The 25594-nt window shown below is 44.9% G+C and overlaps 1 protein-coding gene across 1 annotated transcript in view; it reads right to left on the reverse strand.

Annotated features, from left to right (window-relative positions):
* Positions 1 to 10323: 10323 nt before the first annotated feature.
* The window catches only part of LOC144498779 (plakophilin-3-like), a 49222-nt gene continuing 33951 nt past the window's right edge, over positions 10324 to 25594 (reverse strand). Inside the window, exons 10-13 of the mRNA XM_078220447.1 lie at positions 23176 to 23329; positions 22001 to 22193; positions 19693 to 19777; positions 10324 to 12583 (exon numbers count right to left, since the gene is read on the reverse strand). Of these exons, the coding sequence (XP_078076573.1) occupies positions 12548 to 12583; positions 19693 to 19777; positions 22001 to 22193; positions 23176 to 23329 (468 nt within the window). The 3' untranslated portion in view covers positions 10324 to 12547. The remainder of the gene's footprint in view (positions 12584 to 19692; positions 19778 to 22000; positions 22194 to 23175; positions 23330 to 25594) is intronic.

A 25594-nucleotide genomic window follows, 5' to 3' on the forward strand; every position in this document is an offset into this window, starting at 1 on the left:
AATAAACGAAGACATGTAGGCTAGGTAAAATGCCCCTTATTATCCAAATATGTATAGGTTAAGTGGATTAGCCATGGTAAATGTGTACGGTTACCGGTTGGGTAAGATGCTTTTTTGGAGAGTCAGTGCAGAATTGATGGGCCGAATGACCTTCTTCTGCACTGTAGGGATCCTATGGTTCATGCAGTCATTGACTTGGTATATTTGATTGGAGATCATGCTGCTGGGAAACAAGTAGATAGAGTATACAACAAGTTTTGGTTAGAAGGTGGAGTCGTTTATAGGTGAATGGTGGAAGAAAGGGAGCCAGAAGATATAGCCAGGAGACAAACAGTCAGAGTGTAGCCGAAATTAGCCAACAATTCTCTCGCAACAAAGTGAATGAGTAGAAGTCTGTAGAGGTTAGGTGGATTATGTGGAGTCTGTAGAGGTTGCCACTGAAGCAAGAGAGAAGATTGTTCAAGAATGTTAACCATGGCTCTGCACACAAGAGATTGGAAAGAAGTAAGCGATAGTCCTGGGAGACAATGTAATCAAGGGTTAGACAGGTCTGTTTATGACAGTGACTTGGAGTCCAACCTGTGCAATAGTTTGGTGCTAGGAGAACACACAGTTGCAATAGTTCATGTCACAACAAGCAATCCTGGCAGGACAAGGGAAGGATTCTTAAGGAGCTAAGAAGGCAACTAAAAAAAAGTCTCTGGAATATTAACTATTCCAGGTGCTAAACTGGATAAGAATGGAAGGATTAAGGATCTGAAGTGGGTCATTGAATATGCGGTTTCAAATTTGTAGCAAATTGGCACCAGTCCTGGAACAAAGTGAGCCTAAATAAAACAAATCTCCACCTAAACTGAACCAGAGTTAATATTCTGGCATCAAAACTGTACAACGATGTGGGTGTGAGTTTAAACATGGAGGTGAAGGAGGGGTAATAATAAATACAGTGCAGCGAATAAGGGCGAAAGACTAGAAGATAGAAAGATCCAAAGATTCTTAGGCTGAAAGAATAAATGTGTAAACATTAAAAACAAATTTGCAGAGCTGGAAATATTAAACTCAATGGAAAGGTACGATGTAATAAAGTTGTCAAAAAGTTGCCTTCAAGACAAGCACAGTTGATGCAAGAGCTAGAGAAAACAAGGAGGCAATACTAACTCAGGATATGATTATAGAATCATAGAATCCCTACAGTGCAAAAGGAGGCCATTTGGCCCATCAGGAAGAATGACATGGTGAAAGTTATGGTTTGTGACCTTGCTCCTGTGGAATTGTCCACTGTTGCAAGAGTCAGAATCATAGGATCCCTACACTGCAGAAAGAGGCCATTTGGCCCATCGAGTCTGCACAATCCCACTCAGCCAGCCCTTATCTCCATAACCCCACGTATTTACTCTGCTAGTCCCCCAATACTGAGTGGCAAGTTTAACATGGCCAATCAACCTAACCTGCACATCTTTTGGACTGTGGGAGAAAACCAGAGGACCCGGAGGAAACCCTTGCATACACGAGGAGAATGTGCAAACTCCACACAGACAGTGACCCAAGCCGGGAATCGAACCCAGGTCCCTGGCGCTGTGACACAGCAGTGCCAACCACTGTGCCACCTTACTGCCCCATTACTGGAAGTAAAACACTAACACGAGTGGCTTTCAGGCCCAGTCTGCTTGCTCTAAAATGGGAAGTTATGTACATATTACAGATGCTGGAAACCCAAAATAAAAACAGGAAACACTCAGCAGGTCGGGCAGCATGAGTGGAGAGAAACATGAGTTTTGTTTCAGATCGATGACCCTTCATTAGGACTGAGGAAGGAAAGAAATTTAACAGGCAGGGAGGAGGGGGCAGGAAGAACAAAAGAGAGTGTCCGTGACAGGGTGGAGGGCAGGAGAGATTAAAAGACAAAAGGTTATATGGTGCAAAAGCTGAAGGGAGGTGGGACAGGTAAAGAAACAAAGGATGTGTCCAGATGAGGCGCGAATGGCGGCATCCGAATGCAACATGAAGAAAGAAACTAGACAAGACTGAACCGGCAAAGAAAAGCATGGAACAAGATGGAGGCAGAGGTTGTGATCTAAAATTGTTGAATTCATTGTTGACTCAACTCAGTTCAACAATTTCCGATTATCATCTCTGCCTCTGTGTTGTGCTGTTTTTTTTGACAGTTCAGTTTGGTCTCATTTCCTTCTTTATTCCTTCGTGCTGCATTCAGATAACTGCTGCAGCCATCCTTGCCACACCTGGACATATTTTTTGCTTCTCATTACCCCTGCTCCTTTTGTCTTTTATACGAGGAAAACTAGTCATTTAATAGCTGGTACCCTTATCACAGAAACTTTAGTTTGGTTCTCCCTACCCTGTCAGCAATCTGAAATGTTGGGGGCGATTCTCCCAAAAGTGCTGAATTGGCGGGAAAACTGTTCTAAATCCCAACTGTTTTCTCAGTTCAGCTTCTCACCTGAATCTCCGCACTCTGTGCACTGCAGAGGTCCCAGTCCTGAATATCATTAAAAACCCAGAGGCGGGACCAAAGAGCAAAAAATATGTCCCAGGTGTGGCATGGATGGCATGATGAGCGGGAACCCGCACTGCTCACATCTCTGGGAGATCGCGGAAAAGACCACCCACCACCCAGATACTGCCATCCAACCCCCACAGACATCGCTGGCCTCATCACTGGCCCCCACAACCCGCCCCCCACACACATCGCTGGCCCCCACAACTCCCACCCCAACACACATCGCTGGCCTCATCACTGGCCCCCACAACTCCCACCCCAACACACATTACTGGCCCCCACAACCCTCCAACACACATCACAGGCCTCATCGCTGGCCCCCACAACCCCCCCTCCCCCATACAGACATTGCTGGTCCCCACAACGCCCCCACAGACATTGCTGGCCTCATTGCCGGCACCCACAACTCCCCCACAGACATGGCTGCCTGCTCACCTTATGCCCCCATGGATCTAGATAATGTGGGAATGCAATCCCTCCATCCCTTGAACATACTGTCCTCACTGCTGTCCTAGCACACCTAGCGTTGTGCTGACATGCACAACCCCAGCTTGCGATCATTCCCTCTCTTAACATGGGAGCCTTGAGTATTGTACCCCGCCTGGACACAGCAGCCTATTGAATGGCAGCCAATCAGAACCCCGAGGGATGCATGACACTCAACTGAATGCAGCCTTCAAAATTTCTCACAAGTATTTGTTGCTAACGGGCCCTTGACTGGTCACACTCACTGCACCCGCACTCCCTTAATAAGCCAGAGCTGTATATGGAATGGACACACAGCCAGCCACCCCACAAAGATGGCTGCTCGTAAACCAGTTCCCAGATTTTCAGAGGCAGACAAGGAGCACCTGCTCGATGTCACGGAGGAGAGGTGTGAATGGATCTTCCCCAGCCAGGGCCCCAACCCAAAAGGTGCATCTGCCACGGCATTGTGGCAGAAGTGGTGAATGCCAGGGGCCTGACACCGCGATCTGGCAGGCAGTGTCGCAAAAAAATTAACGACCTTCTGCGAGCAGCAAGGGTGAGTGAGCATCCCTCTTGGAACCGCGCACAAGCTTGGCACGGATCTCCAACCTTGCTTAGATACCTGAAGGGCATGCAACAAGTGACCCATCTCCAGGAACAGAATCTAACCCCTTCCCCTCACCCCTCAATGAGCACCCTTCAGTGGTAACCGCTTTCCCCGAAACTGTCAGCACAACGCCCGAGACACAGGCACGCATTGTGCACCATACACTGCAATATGTTAATGTTTGCTATCCATCTTATGTTCCCACAGGAAAAGAACATCCAAAACGGACGGGAGATGACACAGACTGGTGGTGTGCCTGACCTGCGCCAGCTGGCCAGCATGGAGGAGCCATGGAGCTGGCAGAGGGTGATGGGATCCCGAATGCTCACCGACTGCCAGGTCAGGGTACAGCAAGCAAGTGAGCAGAAGCGCACCCTCAACATTAGTCCTCCTCTAAGTAAGTGCAAGACTGCATGAAATGTTTTGCCTCCTCCCCCTAATGTGTATTATTTTTTTCCAGCTCTGGACCCAGAGGAACCCGACCCTTCGGGTACTGCCGTCACCCCTGCTGCTCTGGAACAAACTGCCCACGACCCCCTGGATGACACCTTGGAGGAAGGCACTGAGGAATCCTCCGAGGGCAGCGTCACTGAAGCGACACCAGCATGTACCACACAACCCACCAACACAGAGACGATCACCATGGTGGGTACCTTTAGTGTTGAGGCTTCTGGGTCATGATCTGGTGAGCACATCACAGCTGCTGATGCACATCGGGTGGAGGCGGGCACATCCAAGGGCCCAGGCACACGGAGGTCTGCCGGAGGCCAGGATTCAGCTGTTCCCAAGCCAGCTGCTCAGCCTCTGGGTTTGTTCCTCCCAAGGCTGGTGGGGATGCATCAGGAAACCCGGGGAGTTGTGGAAGGGCTGTCAGCAACCATGCTGCGACTGCAAGGCTGTTTAGGGGAGTCAAACAGAGTGCTGTTGAAGGAGGTGGTGCCGACACAGCATGAGACCCAGGCCAACACTGCAAGAGTGGCGACCGCAGTGGCTCAGGGGTCTGTCCTCATGGGTGACATGGTCCAGGCCATCCTGGAGACACAACGGGTGAGTGCGTTTCTGTCATCCAGGAGGCACAGCGTTCAATGACCGTGGGTGTCGGGGGCATGTGGGAGACAGTGCTGGCCGTGGCTGGGACTCTCGCTGGCATTCTGGAGACACAGCAGGCCGTGGTTGTGAGCCTCGGCAACTTAGCCCAGGGTCAGAGGGCTACTGCTGAGGGGCTCCAGAGCCTGGCTTGCTTACAGAATGCTGTAGTGGAGGGGCTCTGGAGCTTGGCAAAGTCTCAGAGGGCCAGGGCTGAGGGATCACACATCATGGGGCAGACGCATCTGGGCCTCCAGGACTGGCAGAGCCAGGTGACGCTGGAACTCCTGGAGCTCAGTCCAGCTACCCTGGAGTCCCATGGAGTGCCCCCAGGGCCTCTGGGCACCCCAAGGGAGGAGGAAGGGCTCGAGTCTATGCTGGGGCCTTCCACCCAGGAGAACCCGGACGTCCAGAGACTTTCCGATTTCCCCTTTCCTCACACCGGGGCATCTCAGGGCCAGCGAGATGAACAGGTGGCACTGAAACAGTGTCATCCGCAAGTCAGGCGGAGCCCTCCAGGTCCCGGCCACCCAGTGGACACTTGCCAAGCGCATCACAGGCAATGGTGCACACATCACCGCTGGACACCTCCAGCTCCGATGTGCATCCTGGGGTAGCACCGAGAAGAAGCAGTGGACAATACAAAGTTAGAAAGTTGTAGTTCACTAAGAGCGCACGGGTGAAGGTCATCATTTGTCAGGGTTTGGTAATCATTTATGTTAAGAGCACAATAAACTGTTAATTGCACATCATGCTATGACTAATGTGTCTCTGATTCTCTTCCCTCCCCACCCCCACAGTTCAGTGTTCCTGACTCCAGTTAACTCAGTTTCTCTCCACAGATACTGCCTGAACCGTTGAATATTTCCAGCATTACCTATTTTTATTTTGGAAATTATGAGGGCTGTGCAACAATATTGGACATCCATTATGTACTGACAAAGATATAAAGGAAGAGATTTACAGACGATTCAAAGATGTTTACCGAATAAATGTAATGATACAGGTATCAACTATTCAGCAGAAGTCTGAATACAAACTCAGGTGGTCAAAGTAGCAGTTCACACAACTTCTACAAAACTCTTTGCATTAGATTGTTACAAATAAAACTAGGAAAGATGTCACCACATCAATAACGTGCATTTACATAGCATCTTTAATATAGTAAAACTGCACTTTACAGGAACTTTGGCTTGAAGGGGATAATAGAGCAGGTGACCCAAAGCTTAGTCAGAGATAGTTTTTTAAGAATGAGATCCCAGGACAGTTGGTTTGTGATGCAGAGCGAGGCCAACAGCGCGGGTTCAATTTCTGTACCAGCTGAGGTTATTCATGAAGCCTTCTCATCCTTGCCCGTGTCCTGAAGTGTGGTGATCTTCAGCTTAAATCACCACCGGTCAGCTCTCCTGGGAAGAGCAGCCTATGGTCATCTGGGACTATGGCAACTACACTAAATAAGGAAAGATAGAGAGAGAGAGAGAGAGGTTTAGAGAGAGAATTAGAGAGGAACAGACGCAGCTGAAGGCCCAGCCAACAACAAATTGAAGGAGCACAGAGATCTTCCAAGTTATAGAGCTGAAGAAGGTAATGGAGACATGGAATAGGTGGAGGCGTAGAGGGATTTGAAAACTAGAATGAGAATTTCAAAATTGAAGCAAATTGAAGCCAGCCCAGGAACATTGAAGGTCAGCAAGCACTGTGGTGATGGGTGAATGGGACCTGCTGCAAGTTAGGATACTAGAATTTAATTAATTTCCAGGACAAGGGAGCTAAAAGATAGGAGCACATTCATAGTGTTCCTTTAGTGAAACATAATTAGATCTAGACCAAATAGATAAGGCAGAACTGTAATAGTACCATTAAAATTGAAACGTATTGTTCGGCAGACTATTACGACAATTGGAATTTACCTACCACATGATAAATCTAGTGGAGATGTTGGAAAGCCCCAGGGATAAAATAGAAATCATTATCCCATTACAAACATTGTCAACATTTTACTTGTTAAACTTTAACAGCATCCTCCAAATGCACAATCTACAAGGACAAAGACAGAATGAAAACAACATTGCCTCCAAGTTACACACTATCCTGACTTTGATCAAGTCTCATCTTCATACTGAGGATACCACCCATCATGCTGTGTTAAATGGAATAGATGCAGAACAAATCTAGCAGCTCAAAACATGAGGAGCTGTGGGCCTCGTGCCGCAGAATTGTATTCAACCACAATCGAGAATCTCAGACCAGCATATTCCACACTAGTATTACCCTTAAGCCAAGGATCAACACTAGTTTAATGAATATAGGAGAGCATACTAGGAGCAGTAACAGGCATACCTAAAACAAAAGTTGGAAGGCCGAAGGGCCTGTTTCCTGTGCTGTACTGTTCTTTGTTCTTCTTAAAACTACTAACTGGTGAAATTGCAACACAGGACATTCGAAATAGCAGAAGCGGCATGCTGAAATCAAAGCTAAGTGATCCTCCAAGCAATGGATCAGACCAAAGCTCTTTAGCCCTGCCACATCCAGTTATGAAGAGTGGTGGACAAATGAAGAACTAAGCGAGAAAATTCCACATCCATCCCCATCCTCAATGTTTGGAGAATCCAGCTTGTCAGTGCAAAATATGTCTGAAATGCTTGAAAATTTCTTCATCCAGAAGTGCAGAGTGAATGATCCATCTTGGTCTCCTCCCAAAGTGCCCAGCATCACAGATGCCAGTCTTCAGCCAATATGGACTCCATGTGCTATCAAGCTGGGCCCATTGGACACCAAAGGCTAGGACACCACTAACATCCCAGCTATGACTGCTGGCAGCTCCAGAACAAGCTATGCCCCTAGCCAAGTGTTCCAGCAAAGCATCTGCCATCAACCTCACACTGTGGAACAGTGGCCAGGTGTATCTCACGCACAAAAGCAAGACAATGCCGCTCCTACCCAACACAAAGGAAGATGGTTATAGTTGTTGAAGGCCAATCCTCTCAGCCCCAGGTCAAATGCCAGGCAATTACCATCTCCAAAAAGAGAGAATCTAACTAGTCTGGCACGCCTGGTGGGACTTTGTCACAGTTAAAATAAAAACATAAGGGTCTTCCTGCCTTCACCCCTCACAAAGCCCCATCCATGCCAATTCATGCCCCCATGCCAGGCTATGCTTCCCCACAACCCATGGTTGCTATGTCCCCAATGCCAAGTGATGGCACATCACCTACATGCCCATGGTCCTTCATGCCACCATGCCAAGCTATGCCCCTCCACGGCCTCGCATGCCCCTTGTGCCAAGTTATGGCACTTCCCTGGCTGCTGAACTACTACTATACAATGTATAGAACCAATGAGCCCGATGATTACAGTGGGATGGGTAAAACATAATTTAAAAAGTCATTAATTTATTATTTTCCTCTGTTTAAAACTCATTTCACTATAGGCAATACAAGTGTTACCGTTTAAAACATCAATATTAGAAACTCACAGGCCCTTGAAACCACTGAACATTGTGTAAGTAAACATTGAGACACTGAAGACAGAGATCAGAGCGCCAAATGAACAATGGCAGCAGTGTGTATCATCTACAAGATGTACTGCAGGAACTCACCAATGTTCCTTAGGCAGCACCTGCCAAACACACGGCCACTACCATCTAGAAGGACAAGGATAGCAGATAGCTGGGAACACCACCACATGTAGATTCCCCTCCAAGCCACTCACCATCCTGACTTGGAAATATATTGTCGTTCCTTCACTGTCACTGGGTCAAAATCCTGGAACTCCCTCCCTACAGCACTGTGGGTGTACCTACACCTCAGGGACTGAAGTGGTTCAAGAAGACAGCTCATCACCACCTACTGAAGGGCAACAGGGGATGAGCAATAAATGTTCACCTAGCCCACATCCCTTAAGTGAATTTTTAAAAAGCTCTTAGTAAAGCAATGTTTTGAGGCTCAGCTGATTCAACAGTTTGGTGGTGTAGTGGTTAGCACTGCTGCTCACAGCGCCGGGGACCCAGGTTCAATTCCAGCCTCTGGTCACTATCTCTGTGGAGTTTGCACTTTCTCCCCATGTCTGTGCGAGTTTCCTCACAAAAATGTGTGGGTTAGGTTGATTGGCTATGCTAAATTGACCCCAGTGTCAGGGGGATTAGAAGGGTAAGTGTGGGTTACGGGAATAGAGCCTGGTTGGGATTGTGGTTAGTACAGACTCTATGGATCAAATGGCTTCCTTCTGTACTGTAGGGATTTTATGAATAATGGATGTCTGTACTCTCAGCCAAACAACTTTTATTGAATGAGATGCACCCCCAGCGGGAGTATGGAGGTGGGGGTGTGGGTGTGGTGGATGGAATGCCATAAGGAGGACCTTGAAACTTAACAGTCACCTCATGCAGACGAGTGTTCACGACTCCTTTGATGGAGACTCTCTAAAAACATCGAGCGGACATGAAAATTGCCAATAGAACATGCCCATCTCTGCAATGGAGCAAGTTAGGTCAGGACATGACATGAAGCATCTGGCACCCTTTTAAGGCACTCCTGAGAATCAGACAGCCTGGGAATGGGATCAGGAATCTTGGAATCCGGACCTATCCACCATTTTTAGACTCTGAAATTTCAATCCTCTATCGCCGTTCCTTCAGTGTCACAGGGCCCGATTTTACCATTAAATAGCGCCCATTTTTGGACGCGAAAACTTGGTAAAGTCAGGCTTGAGGCAAGTAGCGTGATCCGCGACCGACTTTGTGCCCATTCCTTTTTACCAGGGGCCTAAACTGGCCAACGTCGGGACCATACCTGAAACAGACGCGACATCAATTTAAATGCATTTGCTCAATAATACTTAATGGGCTGCACCCCAAACTTACTGGCACTTCCCCCTTTACCCCTGCATTCGCCGGTCCAGATTTGGCGTGAAACAGACATGGTCTGCAAAGGTCCGATTCAGGCACTCCAGCTTCTGAGGAGGTAAGTTCAGAGGTTCCGGCGGCTCTCTAACTCAGATTGGTGTTTTGGGGGGGGTAAGGGGTGGGTGGGAGGCAAGGGGTGGGTGGGAGGCATGTCAGATGGCTCTCTGGTGGGGGAGGGAGGGAGGTGTGTCAGATGGCTCTCTGGGGGGAGTCTGCTGCCACTCTGCGTGAGATCGGTGTGGGGGGGCCCACTGCCACTCTGCATGCGATCGTTCTGGGTGGTGGGGGATAAGGGGGTCAGTTATGTTGTGGGGGTGGGACAATGTCTGTGGGGGCCAGTGGCATTATCAGGGCCCGGGAGCGATGTGGCAGGAGAGCATTTGTCTATTTTCTTTTCAACTGCACGTATGCAGTTTAAGGCTCCGATCGGAGCTGCAGTATTTTGGGCACGTTAAGCCCCGCCCACGGACTTCTACAGTGCAATTCAGAAGAATCACTGATATTGTTTCAGGCAGAGTGTATATGGGGGCGCCTGAGAACAGGTCCAAAAGTTCGATCTGAAACACTCCCAGTTTCAGCACTTAGAATCATAATGGTAAAATCAGGCCGTCTGTCAAAATCTTAGAACTCTTTCTCGAACAGCAATTTGGGAGTACTTGCACCACATGGTATGTGACAATAAAGGTTGGCCTAGCGAGCGACACCCACATCCCCTGAACAAGTAAAAAGAGGAATTCTGGATAAATTAAAAAAGCTTTTTTTTTTAATTTAAGTTTTTTGAGCAGATAATAATGCAAGCATAAAATACAACTTTATAAAAAGCAAAGGCAGCTAACATTTTACAGTTTATATCCAGACAGCCAAAGTTTCCTTATAAAAATCCACACATTTACAGAGAATCTAATTATTCACCCAATTATCTACAGTATTAATATGTTCAATACGTTAATACATTCATCATTAATATGTTCAATTCCTGGTCTTCTGATCATAACCTTCTCTCATTCAGACTGAGATTTTCCAGCAACCTCAATGACCAATGAGATGCACATGATCGATTAGGCTTTCTGCTGGTAGTTTTTCTTGGTCCTTACAAATCATTTGACTGGTCACAATTACAATAGGCAAACTCTGTTCTTCCACTCCACAGTCAGACACAATCTGGCCAGTTAAACTGTAAGCATTTCTCTCAACCGGTCAAATCCTCATTCTCTGGTTTCCCAGTGAGATTCAATCTCCACTCACGTCCATTTCCTTCGTACTTGGTTCTGGCGTGACCAGACTCTCACCCACTCTTGCATGTATGCTTGTTCTTGGCATCTGCCTGCCAATTTCCCAGTTTCTCTTCTGCTCCATACAGTCGGTCCGTTTGAAATGCTGTTAAACTAAAATAGTTACTCTGCGATTATGTAATTCAAGTCCCTGCTGTAATTTGCCAAATACAAAGAAAAATCTTGCAAGTTTACCGTGGACTTTTTAGGAGGCAATGGGAAGGAGACATTATTGTATGGACATACATTCAAAGTACAGCACTCACTTTAATTTACTCCTGAAAATCTTTTTGTTTAAAAAAATTATTTCAGTGATTTATTTTAGTTGAAAAGGATAACAAATCCAATTATATTTAAAATCCCATTTCCCGGAATGTTATATTTTATCTAAACATTATCTGTACAATTCTAATCTGACAACCACCACCAAATGTCCTGGCCTTCTAGGAGTTCCTGAACATGCATCTTTGTTTCTATGTCCTTCTATGTGGTTATACCATTTCAGCCCCCAACATCTTAAACTCACACTCTCTGTGGAATGAATACTCATGGGGTGGGATTTTCCAGCTGGCAGAGGAGGCTGGGGAAACCCTATTGACAGCGGCAGGACTGGAAGTTGCTTCCACTGGCTAATGGCAGGCTGTCTCTGCTGCTCTAGCATACGCCATAGGTGGAGGCGTTGGGGGGGGGGGGGGGGGGGGGGGGAGGGAAATCCCTCCCATGATTTGTAGTGTTGGAAGGATTTCCTATACTCTTTTGCAACTGTTTATCTGAAAACCAGTGTTGGAATTGATATCATTGAACTCCCTCCCAACGTAATAAATGTATTTACACTGCCCCAAGAATTTGCCATAACCCTTCATGACATTAGCATACGGACATTTCCAAAACTGGTTTTTGAGCAACTCTAATACTGCTTCATCTCATTAATCCTAGTTTACTGACTCCATTAGGGGCCAACCCATACCACTCAATTACCCACAAAGATATAAGATAGATCAGAAATCTAATTAGGTGTGAGTAACAGAACACAGCAAATTTTGAAAGATTCAAACATTGCATTGTCAAATGAACAATTGTATAACCAACAGTGTAACGTACATAAGTTGGGGTACCTCGGAAGCTACAAAGATTTTATACCTCTTCACAGAAAATGGCACTTGTTTCAATTAGATTGCTAAACAACTTGACCCATCACTTAAAATGATTTAGTGCCCGTTAACCCAACTCAGCTTGCTGGATGGAGTATCTGACTGCTACCAGTCGAAACAGGACTTTGAGATTTCACTGAAAAAGTATTAAAATCATTTTTGGTGCACTACTACTTTGAAAATGAACAAAAGTTAAAACCTGGATTTGCTGACACATTTTGAAGGTCAGCACAGACAAATCTTATTCAGATACTCCAAAAAGGAATAAGCTTGTCGTACATATATAAACATTTTGATAAATATATACAAGTTTACACAATCACTGAACGTCGATGCTGCTTGTGGAGATGTTCAGTCCCAATGTATTTATGGTAGATTCAGACACCGGCAGGCAGGTTTCTGTTAACAGGAGAGCAGTTTGCAACAATTATAAAGGAAAAGGGAATAGATTCAGTTTTACTTCATCCTCTTTTTGGGGAGGCGCATCCGGTAGGATCTACTTCTCTGCTGCTTTGATTGAAGCATGTGGCACCAGATTAGACCTCAGTTGGACACAAAATCATATTTTTGGTAACCTTTCTGCAGAAGGAAAAGAAGAAAATCACACTGAAATCGACAGATTGAAATCTATGAAGGAAGCGCTTTAAATTTTTGAAAAAAAAAATCAGCAATGAGAACAACTCGCATTAATACAGCCTTTAGGAACATCACAAAGCACTCTGCAACGGCACAATCGGATTAAAATGGACACCAGGCTAAACAGGACATATTTTAAAGGAGGGCCTTTAAAGGAAAAGCAGAGGGGGCTTTAATAATTGAATTTCGCAACGTGACAATGGTGGAGTGGATGCACAAGGCGGCAGGATGGGAGCAATGCAGATTTCTGGGCACAGTGGGGGAAGAAAAGAGAGAGACAAAGATGTTGACAATTTAAAATCTGAAGCACTGGGACACCAGGAACAAAGGGGGTGATGGTTGAGAGCAACTTGCTACATGAAAGCAAGTAGACAGCATGATTTTGGATGAAGCAAAAGTTAATGGGAAAGCAGAGGGTGGGAGGGCTAACATTTCATCAAGGCCAGAAGACCAGGATCTGCACCAGAGACTTTGGCCTATTCCTATGTCTTTGAAGAAGGCTCAGCAGTGCCTATATTTCCTGAGGATGCTAAAGAGAGCCAACCTGTCCCCCCAGCTTCTCTCAAACTTCTACCAGTGCACAACAGAGAGCATCTTGTCGAACTCCATTACTGTGTGTATGGCAGTTGCTCCATTTCTGACCGGAAAGCTCTGCAGCAGGTGGTCAAAACTGCCCAACACATCATCGGCATCCAGCTACCAGCCATCTAGGACATTTATCACAAACGCTGTCTGCGGAGATCTCTCAGCATTACTAGAGATCCCACACATCCCAGCCATAGACCGTTTGCCCTCCTGCCATCTGGGAGCGGCTACAAATGCATTCGAGCCCATACAACCAGGCACAGGAACAACTTCTTCCCCAGAGCTGTTACCCAGCTGAACTCCATCCTTTAACATATTCCCAGGCGATGGGCATTGTGCAATATGTATGTATACACTTGATGACTATTGGTACCATTTTATAATGACTACTTGCATTTGCTTTTTTCTTTGTATCTTGAAAGTCTGCAAGCTCACTTTTCGTTGTTTTTATATTTGTGCACTATACAATGACAATAAAGTTAAATTGAATTCACCATGATGGACTGCTCACCACACTCTGTTCAACTTGTAGTTCAAAATGACATACTTCTGTGCTGTGCCGCCCTACTGCATATGTCAAGAATGTTTAATCGTTTCCAAGTTTCAAACATCAAGTTTTCACATGCAGGACTTCAACAGATTTTTCAGAGCATTTCTATTCTCTTCCCTAGCCCAAATCAGCTCATTAAGGAAGGTGTTACTCTTTCAAAGAGGCGTTCCAACCAAAATACTGCCAAATGAAACAGCTAAGTTACGAAGATTTGTTCTGCAGCAAAGCTTATTTTGCTGTTAGTAAAGAATCTGGTAGAAGTTCAGGCTTGTCCTACACTGGATTAGACGGTATGAGCTATAAGGAGAGGCTGGACAAACGAGTGTTGTTTTCTCTGGAGTGGCAGAGGCTGAGGGGAGACCTGGTAGAAGTCTATAAAATTATGAGAGGCATAGATAGGGTTGACAGTCAGAATCTTTTCCCCCAGAGTTGAAATGTCTAATACTAGGGGGCATGCACTCAAGGAGAGAGGGGAAAAGTTCAAAAGGAGATGTGAGGGGCAAGTTTTTTTTACAGAGTGGTAGGTGTCTGGAATGTGCTGCCAGGGTTGGTGCTGGAAGCAGATACGACAGGGGCATTTAAGGGGCTTTTAGATAAACACATGAATATGCAAGGAATAGAGGGATATGTAACAAGGGCAGGCAGAAGTGATTCGTTTAATTTGGTGTCATGTTTGGCACAACATTATGGGATAAAGGGCCTGTTCCTGTGCTGTACTGTTCTATGTTCGACATGCACACGCAAAGACAAATAAAATGTTAAATTTTCCTAAGTTGCAAGGAAGAATAAGAATGATTCAGTGGGGGAGATCTGAACTCGCCAGCTCTCAAACTCCCAGGGCGGCATGTTGGCAGAGTGGTTAGCTGCCTCACTGCGCCAGGGTCCCAAGTTCAATTCTAGCCTCAGGTCTTTGTGTGGAGTTTGCACTTTCTCCCCGTGTCTGCATGGGTTTCCTCCAGGTGCCCTGCTTTCCTCCCATAGTCCAAAGATGTGCGGGTTAGGTGCTTGGCCATGCTAAATTGATCCTAGTGTCAGGAGGATTAGCAGGGTAAATGCGTGGGGTTACGGGAATAGGGCCAGGGTGAGATTGTGGTCAGTACAGACTCGATGGGCTGAATGGTCTCCTTCTGCACTGTACGGATCCTATGAAGTCCTATTCTATTTATCTTCCAGAGGGGTGGTCGTGGGGAAGAACAAAACAGCTCAACCACTGGAAGTCAGCTGAGACTTTCAGTCAGGTGGAGAACACTGGAGAGGTTGTTGCAGGAGATTGGAATAGGCCAGCTGTGTTGAAAGGTGCGAGCAAGGCAGGTACAATATACCCAATGGTCTTCACCTTCTCTTAGCTGCTAGGTTTCCTGAAGCTCAGAAAACCCAGCTGGCCGGAGTTAAATTTAAAATAGTGGATAAATGTGGTGTGCGCATCTTCATTAGAACATATTTAAGTTGCCTAAGAGACAGTTGACTGTCCACTGCGCACCTCAAATTTTTAGAAGCAAAAATGAGCTGGTTCGGGTTAGGATTCAGGTTTTTAAAAAAAAACACTAACTCTTCCCTCGACCCAAATAATCTAGTTTGGGTTAAGGAAGAAATCATGTTGCTTAAAGTTGAGGGAGTTCAAGATTAATATTTGAGAACTATTCAGGACAGTGCAGAAATAGGATGAACTATTTGGGGAGGTGGTTTGACGTCTTGAAGTTCCCCTGGTGTCTTGACCAACATTCATCTCACAATGAATATCACAACCATTTAACTAGACATTTGTTCATATGCCGTCTGTAGGAATGTTGAGATGTTCTGTACAACTGGTTTGGTGTTTTAAGCTTTCAGACCTGAAAAGAGGGATCCTACTTTATCACTGAGACTATCACAAAGTGCAGGGATTTAAATATTTAATTGGGAAGGAATATTTGACAGGCATATGTAGTTACTGTATTTCCCATTTTAAAGTTGCAGATTATTACTACACAACATACTTCATCTATCTTCATAACAGCAGCAATAGGAAAGCAAACCCCTTCTCACAGGCCTCGAGTGGGCAATGGATCCCTGATTGTAGGTCTTCAGCACAACAATAACTCCTATGCGGAGGTGAATGGATTTTGGATTAAAAAGGGTTATTGTGGAGGCAAAATGTAGAATTGAGGCCATGATCAGATCAGCCATGATCATATTGAATGGTGCAGTAGGCTTGAGGGGCCAAATGGTCCTGCTCCTGATTTGTATGTTTGTATTTTTGTTGATAAGCACTCCTATACTAGAATCCCTACAGTGCAGAAGGCCATTCGGCCCATCGAGTCTGCACCAACCACAATCCAACCCAGGCCTTATTCCCGTAACCCCTCATACTTACCCTGCTAATCCCCTGATACTAGGGTCAATGTAGCATAGCCAATCAACCTAACCTGCACATCTTTGGACTGTGGGAGGAAACCCACGCAGACATGGGGAGAATGCGCAAACGCCACACATTGACCCGAGACCAGAATCGAACTTGGGTCCCTAGCGTTGTAAAGGCAGCAGTGCTAACCACTGTGCCACCTTTCAAGTAGTCGGCGAAAAGCTTAAATAACAGAACCACTCCCCTGACTCTCCAAAGTAACTGAAGTCATAATGTCTTTAGGCAAAAAGCAAGAGATTGTTTATCCATCAGATAAAACCAAATATCTGGGAAGGTGGAGGAAGCTAGGTGACCCAGATTTTTTCATTTCGTTTCAGTAAAGAGAGTTCAAAATAAAAAGAAAGACATTTTTTGGTAGCTGTTCGCTGTATAACCTTGGATATATGGATATCAGCCTGGGGATCAATTGATGTGACAGACTGTTCAAACCCTCTAGAGCATGGAGAAAAACTCATACTAGCTAAGCTTTTAAAATTAGCATCAATGAGAGTGGGGTTATTACATTACGTCAAGTCTAAAAGCCTTCAGGAGGCAGTCTAAGGACACAATGGGATTCAGGAGCATGGTCGGAATTCCAAAGTTCCTAGTTTTTAAATTTGCAAACCTTAGTAACTGAACTTCAAGTCTGCAGGCAATTAAGATCTAGAAATTAATTAAAGAAAAGCAGGCTTCAGTTTTGAAATCAAAAGGTTGCACATTCAGAAATATTTAAAATGCCCCACTCAAACGCTTAAGTCACTGTGCATGAGGTATTTTTGGGCTAATGGAATTGGCTGGCAACCTCTAACTCACCACAGTGAGATAAGACAGAGTTTACCTTCCTACTTCTCTTCCCCAGCCTTTGTGGTGCTGTCTGGTATCCATTCCGTGGGGGAGATCAGATTGTTCACCATTCCAGCACACTTCTTGTTGCATTTCTCAGATGCTGAGAGCTTTATAACTCCCTCTTTGCCAGTTATTTTGATAACGTGTGAATTTATAGTCTAATAATACCTCTTGAATTATTCAAATAAATATTGCTGCCATTCCTCTTATTTATTGCTGAAAGTAAACAGCGTTGTGAACCAAAATTTATTCTTCCCTCACCCCCATCAATTTTTTCTCCTTTATTCCTCTCCCGAGTTGTGCTGGAGTATGTATTGCCACCCTGAGGCTTAGCTCATCTCCATGTCTGTAGCTGAACAGTGAGTGTCATTAGGCTCTTTGGGCTCCAGGACCTGAGGATTCAAGCCTCATCCTGCCATACGCGACACTTGAACGTAGAAGCTTCCAACAAGAACAAGATCCGGATCTCCGGCTCAGTTTATTCTCTTTCCCGCTTGCCGTTAAGGCAATCCATAGCAGCCCCACCCCTTCAGCTAATCTAATTCATTTTGACAGACAGTCGAAGCGGTGAGAAAACCCCGAGGCCCGAGTAGTGAGTATGCCTCAACGCTACATCATTTCCTCACTGAACCATACCAAGATCCAGAGGAAAGAGTTAATATATGAAGTAACCTTGCTCCGAGACTTGAAATAGCATCTCTCTGATCCAATAAAAGTATATTGTGTAGAGATTTACATCAGGACAGATGAGCAATAAAAAAAAAATCTTTTAGGATGCATCCCCAAGAAGTTGCATACAATGCAGCAACCTTTTCCTCGAAAAGCAGACAGCTACAAAAGGGCTGCTGAACATTTTAAAATAAATGTGTGTATTAATTTTATTTGCTCAGAGGATCATTGGTGCTAGACCATTAACAGATTAGTTGGAAGCAATGGCTCTTAAATTTGTACTTCTGGTTACAACAAAGCCTTCCTTCATATAGTCAGAACTGTAAAACCAAAAGGTGCAATTCAAGACTCTTTCCTGGAAAACAAAGCAGCTGTCTTGAAATCAGCACTGCTTTAAAGAAGAGTGCGTGACCGTCTAGACAATGTTTATCGGCCTTTTGGCTAAGATCAAGCAGCAGATCAGGTGTAATGTCTGTTCTCATCAGCTTGGACCTCGTATGTCTTTCTTGTGGGGATGATGAATTGATTCGGGAGCAACTAAGGAGATGGATTAAGGGCTTGTCCCATCTACTCTGTGCATTGGCTTTGTTACTCTGAGAAAATAATTCCATTTTTTAAACTTGTATTCATACAGCAATTTTAACACTAAAATATCACAAGTACTCCACAAGGAAATAATCAGACAAAAATTGATACCAAGGCAAGGAAGGGAATATTCGGAGAAATGACTATAAGCTTGGGCAAAGAGGGAAGTTTTAAAGAGGTTCTTAAAAAAAGGAAAGAGACGCAGGAGAAGTTTAGATAGGTACTTAGACCTTAGATGGTTACAAGACCAATGGTGGTGTAAAGGAGTGGCGAATGCACAGAAGGCCAGGACTGATGGAACAAGGAGTTCCTGGAGGGTTGGAGGGGCCAGATTCAGGCAAAAGTGTCAGACACTATTGAGAGACATAGAAACAGGACCTGTGAAAAACTGTATCAGTTCCTTTAAGAGTCATGCAAAATTAAAATTCTCCACCAGTGTGCAAGAATATATGACACGAATGCAGAAAGCGAAGATCTGGGCCGTGATTCTCCCATCCCGATGCGCTAATTTTGTAGGGCAGCGGGCCAGGAGAATCCCGCAGCGGTCCATTCGCAAGATTTGCGCGACCGTTAGCGCCCTGCTTGCGTCTCCTAACGCCCGATTTCTGCTCCACGCCGGGGAGACGCATAGACTATTTAATCGGTCATTTTAATATTATTCCAACGTCATTAGCGGGCCCGGGATTGAAGTCTCCAGGCCCGCTAATGTCTTCCACCTCGCCAGAGTGTTTCACTCCAGCGGGGTTTACACTTGCTCCCCACTTTCGGGGAGCCTAGCAGCCTGACTCTGCTGGAGTGAAGGGAAGCATTTGGGGCCCCCAGGGGGTCGGGTGGTGGGGGGGTAGATGGTGCCCCTTGGTCATTGGCACCCCGGTAGTGCCAGCCTGGGATCCTGGCACTGCCCAAGGGGCAAAGTGCCAATGCCCAGGACATATTGGGGATGGGTGTGGTCAGCCAGCTGGGGGAGCTGGAGATCGCAGCAGGCTGGGGTGGGGGCTAGGCCCGGGAATGGTCAGGGGGCTGGCCAGCGGTTGAGCTGGCCCACAAATCGGGAGGCCAGCAGTGCAGGGCCACTGCGCATGCGCCGATCTCAGCACTGACAAATCGGCACATGCGCAGTAGTCTGCTCAGCGCAGATTTGAGCCTCTCCAGCAGGAATAGCCCCCACCCCATGAAATTTAATGATATTTACACTGGCGGCCTCTGCATTGCACAGAGTGTGGGAGATTATTCTCTGAATTCTTACTGAAAATAACAGCGTGAATTACTGCAGTTTTCACCTGAATTCGACACTTAGAATTCTTGGGGGAACTCCGCCTCTGCTGTTAACTTGCTGATTTGTTGCTGTTAGCAAATGCTTTGGCCAACACGCTGAAGTGACAGAACTAGTAAAACCGGTCTGGGTGTACCTGTTATTTTAATTGCACCGATACTTACCGATCTGTACTCACGATGCATAGACTTGTAATACCACATATTTCCCAAAAGACTGGAGGCAGCTTTCACAGCTTTCTCAGCTTCACTGAAAACAAAAAGCAACCAGGCGTGAGCGTCACCAGACAAAACCCACTTTTATCCATTTCTGGAGTGGTTTTGGAAAAATACACCACTCTTATCATCATGAAAGTTTATATTGGCCAAGTGCCCAATCAAATAAATGCTGATCACGGAATACCCATTCAATCAATTGCACCTCAGAATACAGCATCAACAAAACTCCAGCTTACACTTGTCATTCAGGGGAGTGATCCTGGCTACCCAAAGTAAGTCAACAAGCCAGTAGCTGTATTGGTGCATGCAGACAAACTCCTTTCATGTTAAACTAAAAGGAGTGTCCAAGTTTTTTAAGTCTTTGTGGGTCACTCAAGTGCAAATAACGGGAAGTTCCAGCACCTTGAAATTCAGAGGAAGATAACTGGGCTCCGCTTAAATGGGATTCAGAAGCTTAAAGCTGCATATTCTTTGAGCTGCAACAGGTCTTGATGGTCTGATTTCAAAAATCAAATCTTGAATAAACTCAATGACTTGAGCTTTCACAACTCTAGGGAACAGAATTCCAAAGATTAAAAGTTAAGAAATTTCTCCTCATCTCAGTTTTAAATGGCCAACCCCTTATTCGGAAAGCATGACCCAATGATCTAGATTCCCCAACCAGGGGACATTGTTTCTCAGCATCTACCCTGCCAAACGCCGTAAGAATTTCAGATCACCTCTCATTCTTCTAAGCTGAAGGGAATGTACGCCTAGTCCACTCAATTTCTACACCTAGGACAATCTCCTCTTCCCAGAAATGCCCTCTGAGGAAAGCATGTCCTTTCTTGGGTAAGCAGAGCAAACTTGTACCCCAGGTGTGGTCTCATCAATACCCTATATAATTGTGATGTGGAGATGCCGGCGTTGGACTGGGGTAAACACAGTAAGAAGTTTAACAACACCAGGTTAAAGTCCAACAGGTTTATTTGGTAGCAAAAGCCACACAAGCTTTCGAGGCTCTGAGCCCCTTCTTCAGGTGAGTGGGAATTCTGTTCACAAACAGAACTTATAAGACACAGACTCAATTTACATGAATAATGGTTGGAATGCGAATACTTACAACTAATCCAGTCTTTAAGAAACAAAACAATGGGAGTGGAGAGAGCATCAAGACAGGCTAAAAAGATGTGTATTGTCTCCAGACAAGACAGCCAGTGAAACTCTGCAGGTCCACGCAACTGTGGGAGTTACAAATAGTGTGACATAAATTCTGATTCTAGGATCGCATGATAAAGACTCAGGAGGAAAAAAGCAGAAATATTTATGTGAAATAGTGTGACATAAACCCAATATCCCGGTTGAGGCCGTCCTTGTGTGTGCGGAACCTGGCTATCAGTTTCTGCTCAGCGACTCTGCGCTGTCGTGTGTCGCGAAGGCCGCCTTGGAGAACGCTTACCCGAATATCAGAGGCCGAATGCCCGTCACGGGCATTCGGCCTCTGATATTCGGGTAAGCGTTCTCCAAGGCGGCCTTCGCGACACACGACAGCGCAGAGTCGCTGAGCAGAAACTGATAGCCAGGTTCCGCACACACAAGGACGGCCTCAACCGGGATATTGGGTTTATGTCACACTATTTCACATAAATATTTCTGCTTTTTTCCTCCTGAGTCTTTATCATGCGATCCTAGAATCAGAATTTATGTCACACTATTTGTAACTCCCACAGTTGCGTGGACCTGCAGAGTTTCACTGGCTGTCTTGTCTGGAGACAATACACATCTTTTTAGCCTGTCTTGATGCTCTCTCCACTCCCATTGTTTTGTTTCTTAAAGACTGGATTAGTTGTAAGTATTCGCATTCCAACCATTATTCATGTAAATTGAGTCTGTGTCTTATAAGTTCTGTTTGTGAACAGAATTCCCACTCACCTGAAGAAGGGGCTCAGAGCCTCGAAAGCTTGTGTGGCTTTTGCTACCAAATAAACCTGTTGGACTTTAACCTGGTGTTGTTAAACTTCTTACTCTATATAATTGTCACAGGCCTTATTACTCTTCTGCTCCACTGAACTAGGAAACGATCTTGTATTTAAAGGTTATTGGAGGAAGACGGAATGTGGAGTGGAGGCCACAATCAGGACAGCCATGATCATACTGAATAGTGGAGCAGGCTCAAGGGGCCAAATGGCCTACTCCTGTCATTATTCCTGTCTTTGTATATATTCCATGAACTTGCTTGCCACACTATTACTGCAAATATACTTGACCCACTCACCTATCCCTCCTGTGTTTAATGTTCATGAGTTTTGTTAATCCATTATGATTTACAATTTGTTTGGGAGCTTCACAGGTCTCCACGACCAGATTGTTAAGTATCGAGCAGATGTTGGCAGCCACTTCATTCGATGGTGAACAGGAGTTGCTCTCCGCTGGCAAGTTTTGCAAGAGGGGACCAATAGCTTTGATTGCTATGGAGAGGAAAAGGCATTTGTTACAAGTTATTTCTTAAGACTAATTTATAATTGCAATGATGTACCACATTTGTATAGATAGTATTTTTAGTGCAAGCATATATCACATTTAAGACACATTTAGAGGCAGAGAGCTTGGGTGCCTCATTTGTGGTTTTTTTTTGGGAGAAGTGCAGAGAAGGATTAAAGCTAGGTCAGTAATATTGCAATGATTTTTGATAATAGTTGCTAGGAAGAGTCATTTAGTGACAGACAATGTTTTTATGACTAAGTGATAACACATTGGTTCATATGAAGGTAACCACCTTATAACTGTTTCCTGTAGCTAGAGTACTAGCTGCTTGTACTGTGTCTCAGAGCCTCTTTACAACTGATTACATGCTCTTTTCCTCCTCTTTTTCTTCCACTTTTCTCCCTCTCCATTCATTTCTTTTTCTGAAGGCATTTGCTTATGCTGGTTCTATAAGTAACAAGGGATGCTTTGCCCATGTATCTGAAGAGTTAGCGTTGATGGACTGTTTACTCACACGGTAACTTGGATTACTGAGCAGTTAAAAAATTCCGTGCGTAATAGTGAGTCGCTGGGAACAACATCTGATTGAGAGAGACAGTATTACAATACAACACAATAGGGGTTTAACCTTTAACATTCTTAGAAGTTTCCTTAGCATAGGACCTTCCACATGGGGATCCACCATATTGTGTCTCCAATCAGGAAGAGGTTTAGTTGGTGGACACATCCATCAGATTTCTCTCAGACTGGCTTCCATGTACCTGGAGAAACCGTGATAGGTTTCTCCCTCTTCTCCTGCCCCCTCCAATTTGGTCTCAGCAAACGTTCACCATTCTGCTAATGTTCAAACTTGGGAATTCTGGCCAATGCCTTGCCTTGCAAAATTGGAGCTATTAGATAAATCATCAAATCCTCTTATTGATACAGACAAACAATGGCTTCCATCGAGATTATCTGGTTACTTACCAACATCTTCCTTGTTCCTTGCATGGAGTGTAAGATTTCGAAGTAGGCCCGTCAACGACTTTAGTATATTATCATTATTGCTCTTTAGATAGCCCATGAGGGTGTACCATGTTCGGTCTTGATCCATTGTCAATCGACTCATTACAGAGGCCCACTGAAAAAGAAAGAGGCACATATGTAACCAGAGTTCAAGAGCAGAGATCTAGGATCCATTTGAATCAAGCACAAAGGAATCTCCAGACTCAGAGCAGAATCTTTTTTCTGGTCCTGTTATACACAGCTAAGAGTTATGGTAAAAACATAGGGGAATTTCATAGTAACTTCATTACAGTGTTAATGTAAGTCTTACTTGTGACTAACAAATAAACTTTTAAACAAGCTAACAGCTTAACCATGAGGAGAAAGTAAAGAGCTGTAAAGAGGAAAGTATCAGAAGGCTCTCAAAGACCTAGCAGTAAACGAGTCTTCAGCGATATGTTAGATTTAGCCTGGATGCAGGAGCTGAGGGGAGGCAAAGGGACAACAGAGAAGAAAATAGAGCTCTGCACCTTCAGAAAATACAGTAGAGAAAGGACGAATGAGCCTTTATAAGCTATGTAAAATCCGTACCTGGATATACATGGATACTCAAATTAGTATTAGTTGAGCAAAAAAAAAAGTTATTTTAGAGTAAAAGCAGAGAAAATATTCTCTCTCTCAAACTACATTTTGTAGAAAACTTGCATTTACACAACAAATGTCAATTTTTTGTTTTGTTTCTTCAAATTAAACAAAAGTACCCACATGCACTAAACAAAAACATAAGGGGTGGGATTCTCCAATCTCGTCTGTGCCCACCCCTGCTGCAAGTGAGATCTGAGAATTTGGCATTCCGGCCAAAACTCCATTCACTTTCAACAGCACCGGAGAATCCCAGCCCCGAACGTGGACAGAGGCTTTCGGCCAAGGGATTACATACACCCTTTGTCCGGCAGTGTGCATTTATAAACGCAACTTCAGAGAGAGAGACACATCATTAACTGGCCACTTAAAGGCCTAATTGGGGCAAGATTGGGCTTTTCATCTGACGCTTTGCCCGTCCCAATGCAAAATTCACTGTGCAGTCAGGGTAGGCGGGAATCTAGAGGGAATCCCACCTCTTCAACGTCATGCTTCCCCTGTTGCCGCCCCCCGCCTAAAATCCCACCTGATGGAGCACAACAGGCTGTTGTAATCATTCATTTAGAATGGTATATTCCCATTGGCGAGACTCCAATAGATACAAGAGCCAATTATAAATTAGTGGTTAGACTGGGAAAATGATGGGCCAACCACAACACTGTACACAAACAGAATTGTTAGATACGCAAGACTCTGGCACAAACACCAGGTTGTTTTACAAGAGCAACAACAGGCATACCAAAAATACGATATTCATGTATCTTGTTTCAAGCCTCCTTGGCTATAGGAGTGGTGCCAGATTATTGGAGGACTGCCAACGTTATACCATTCTTTAAGAAGGGAGGAAAAGATGATCTGAGTAATTCCAGGTCAGTTAGCTTGGCTCCAGCTATGAGCAAATTAGTAAATCATTGCTAAAGGACAGCATAACCCTTTATTTAGAAAGGCATAGATTAAGAAATCAATGCTGACTTTCCTTGATTAAAGGCAGATTGTGTCACACGAACACGATTGTATCTTTTTAGAAGATGTGTCCACTTTTAGAAGAAGTGGATGCCATCTATAGATTTTAGCAAAGTTTACGATAAGGTTCCACTAGGCAGTCTGGTCAAAAAAGCGAAAGCCCTTGGGATCCAGGGGAAAGTGGTAAATTGGATCCAAAACTGACTCAGTGGTAGGAAGCAAAGGGTAATGGCTGAAGTTGATGTTTGCGATTGAAAGGCAGATACTAATGGCACTCCAAAGGGCTCATTATTTGGTCCTTTGTAGTTTATATTAATAATTAAAAAGGGGGATATGATGAAGAAGCTTGCGGATGATACAAAAGTTGGTCACGTGATTGACAGGGAGAAAACAAGCTTCAGACTGTAGGAAGGTACAGATGGCCTAGTCAGGACTGCAGGAAGGTACAGATAGCCTAGTCAGGACTGCAGGAAGGTACAGATGGTCTAGTCAACTGGGCAGAAAGGTGGAAAATAGAATTCAATTTGGAGAAATGTGAGCTACTGCATTTTGGGAGGTGCAGCAAGACAAGAAAATACAAAGGATGAGAGGATATGGAGTATGTGGAGGAACAGAGGAACCTCAGAGTATATGTCTACAGCTCCTTGAAGATAGGACGACAGGTCGAGAAGGTCATCAAGAAGTCACATGGCATGCTTCCTTTAATCAGTCAAGGCATAGAATATAAGAGCAGGAAGTAATGCTAGAGTCGTGTAAAACACAGCTCGAGTACTGCATACCCTTCTGGTCACTACAG

The sequence above is a fragment of the Mustelus asterias genome, chromosome 9 (assembly GCF_964213995.1).
Source record: "Mustelus asterias chromosome 9, sMusAst1.hap1.1, whole genome shotgun sequence".
NCBI classification, from domain to species: Eukaryota; Metazoa; Chordata; class Chondrichthyes; order Carcharhiniformes; family Triakidae; genus Mustelus; species Mustelus asterias.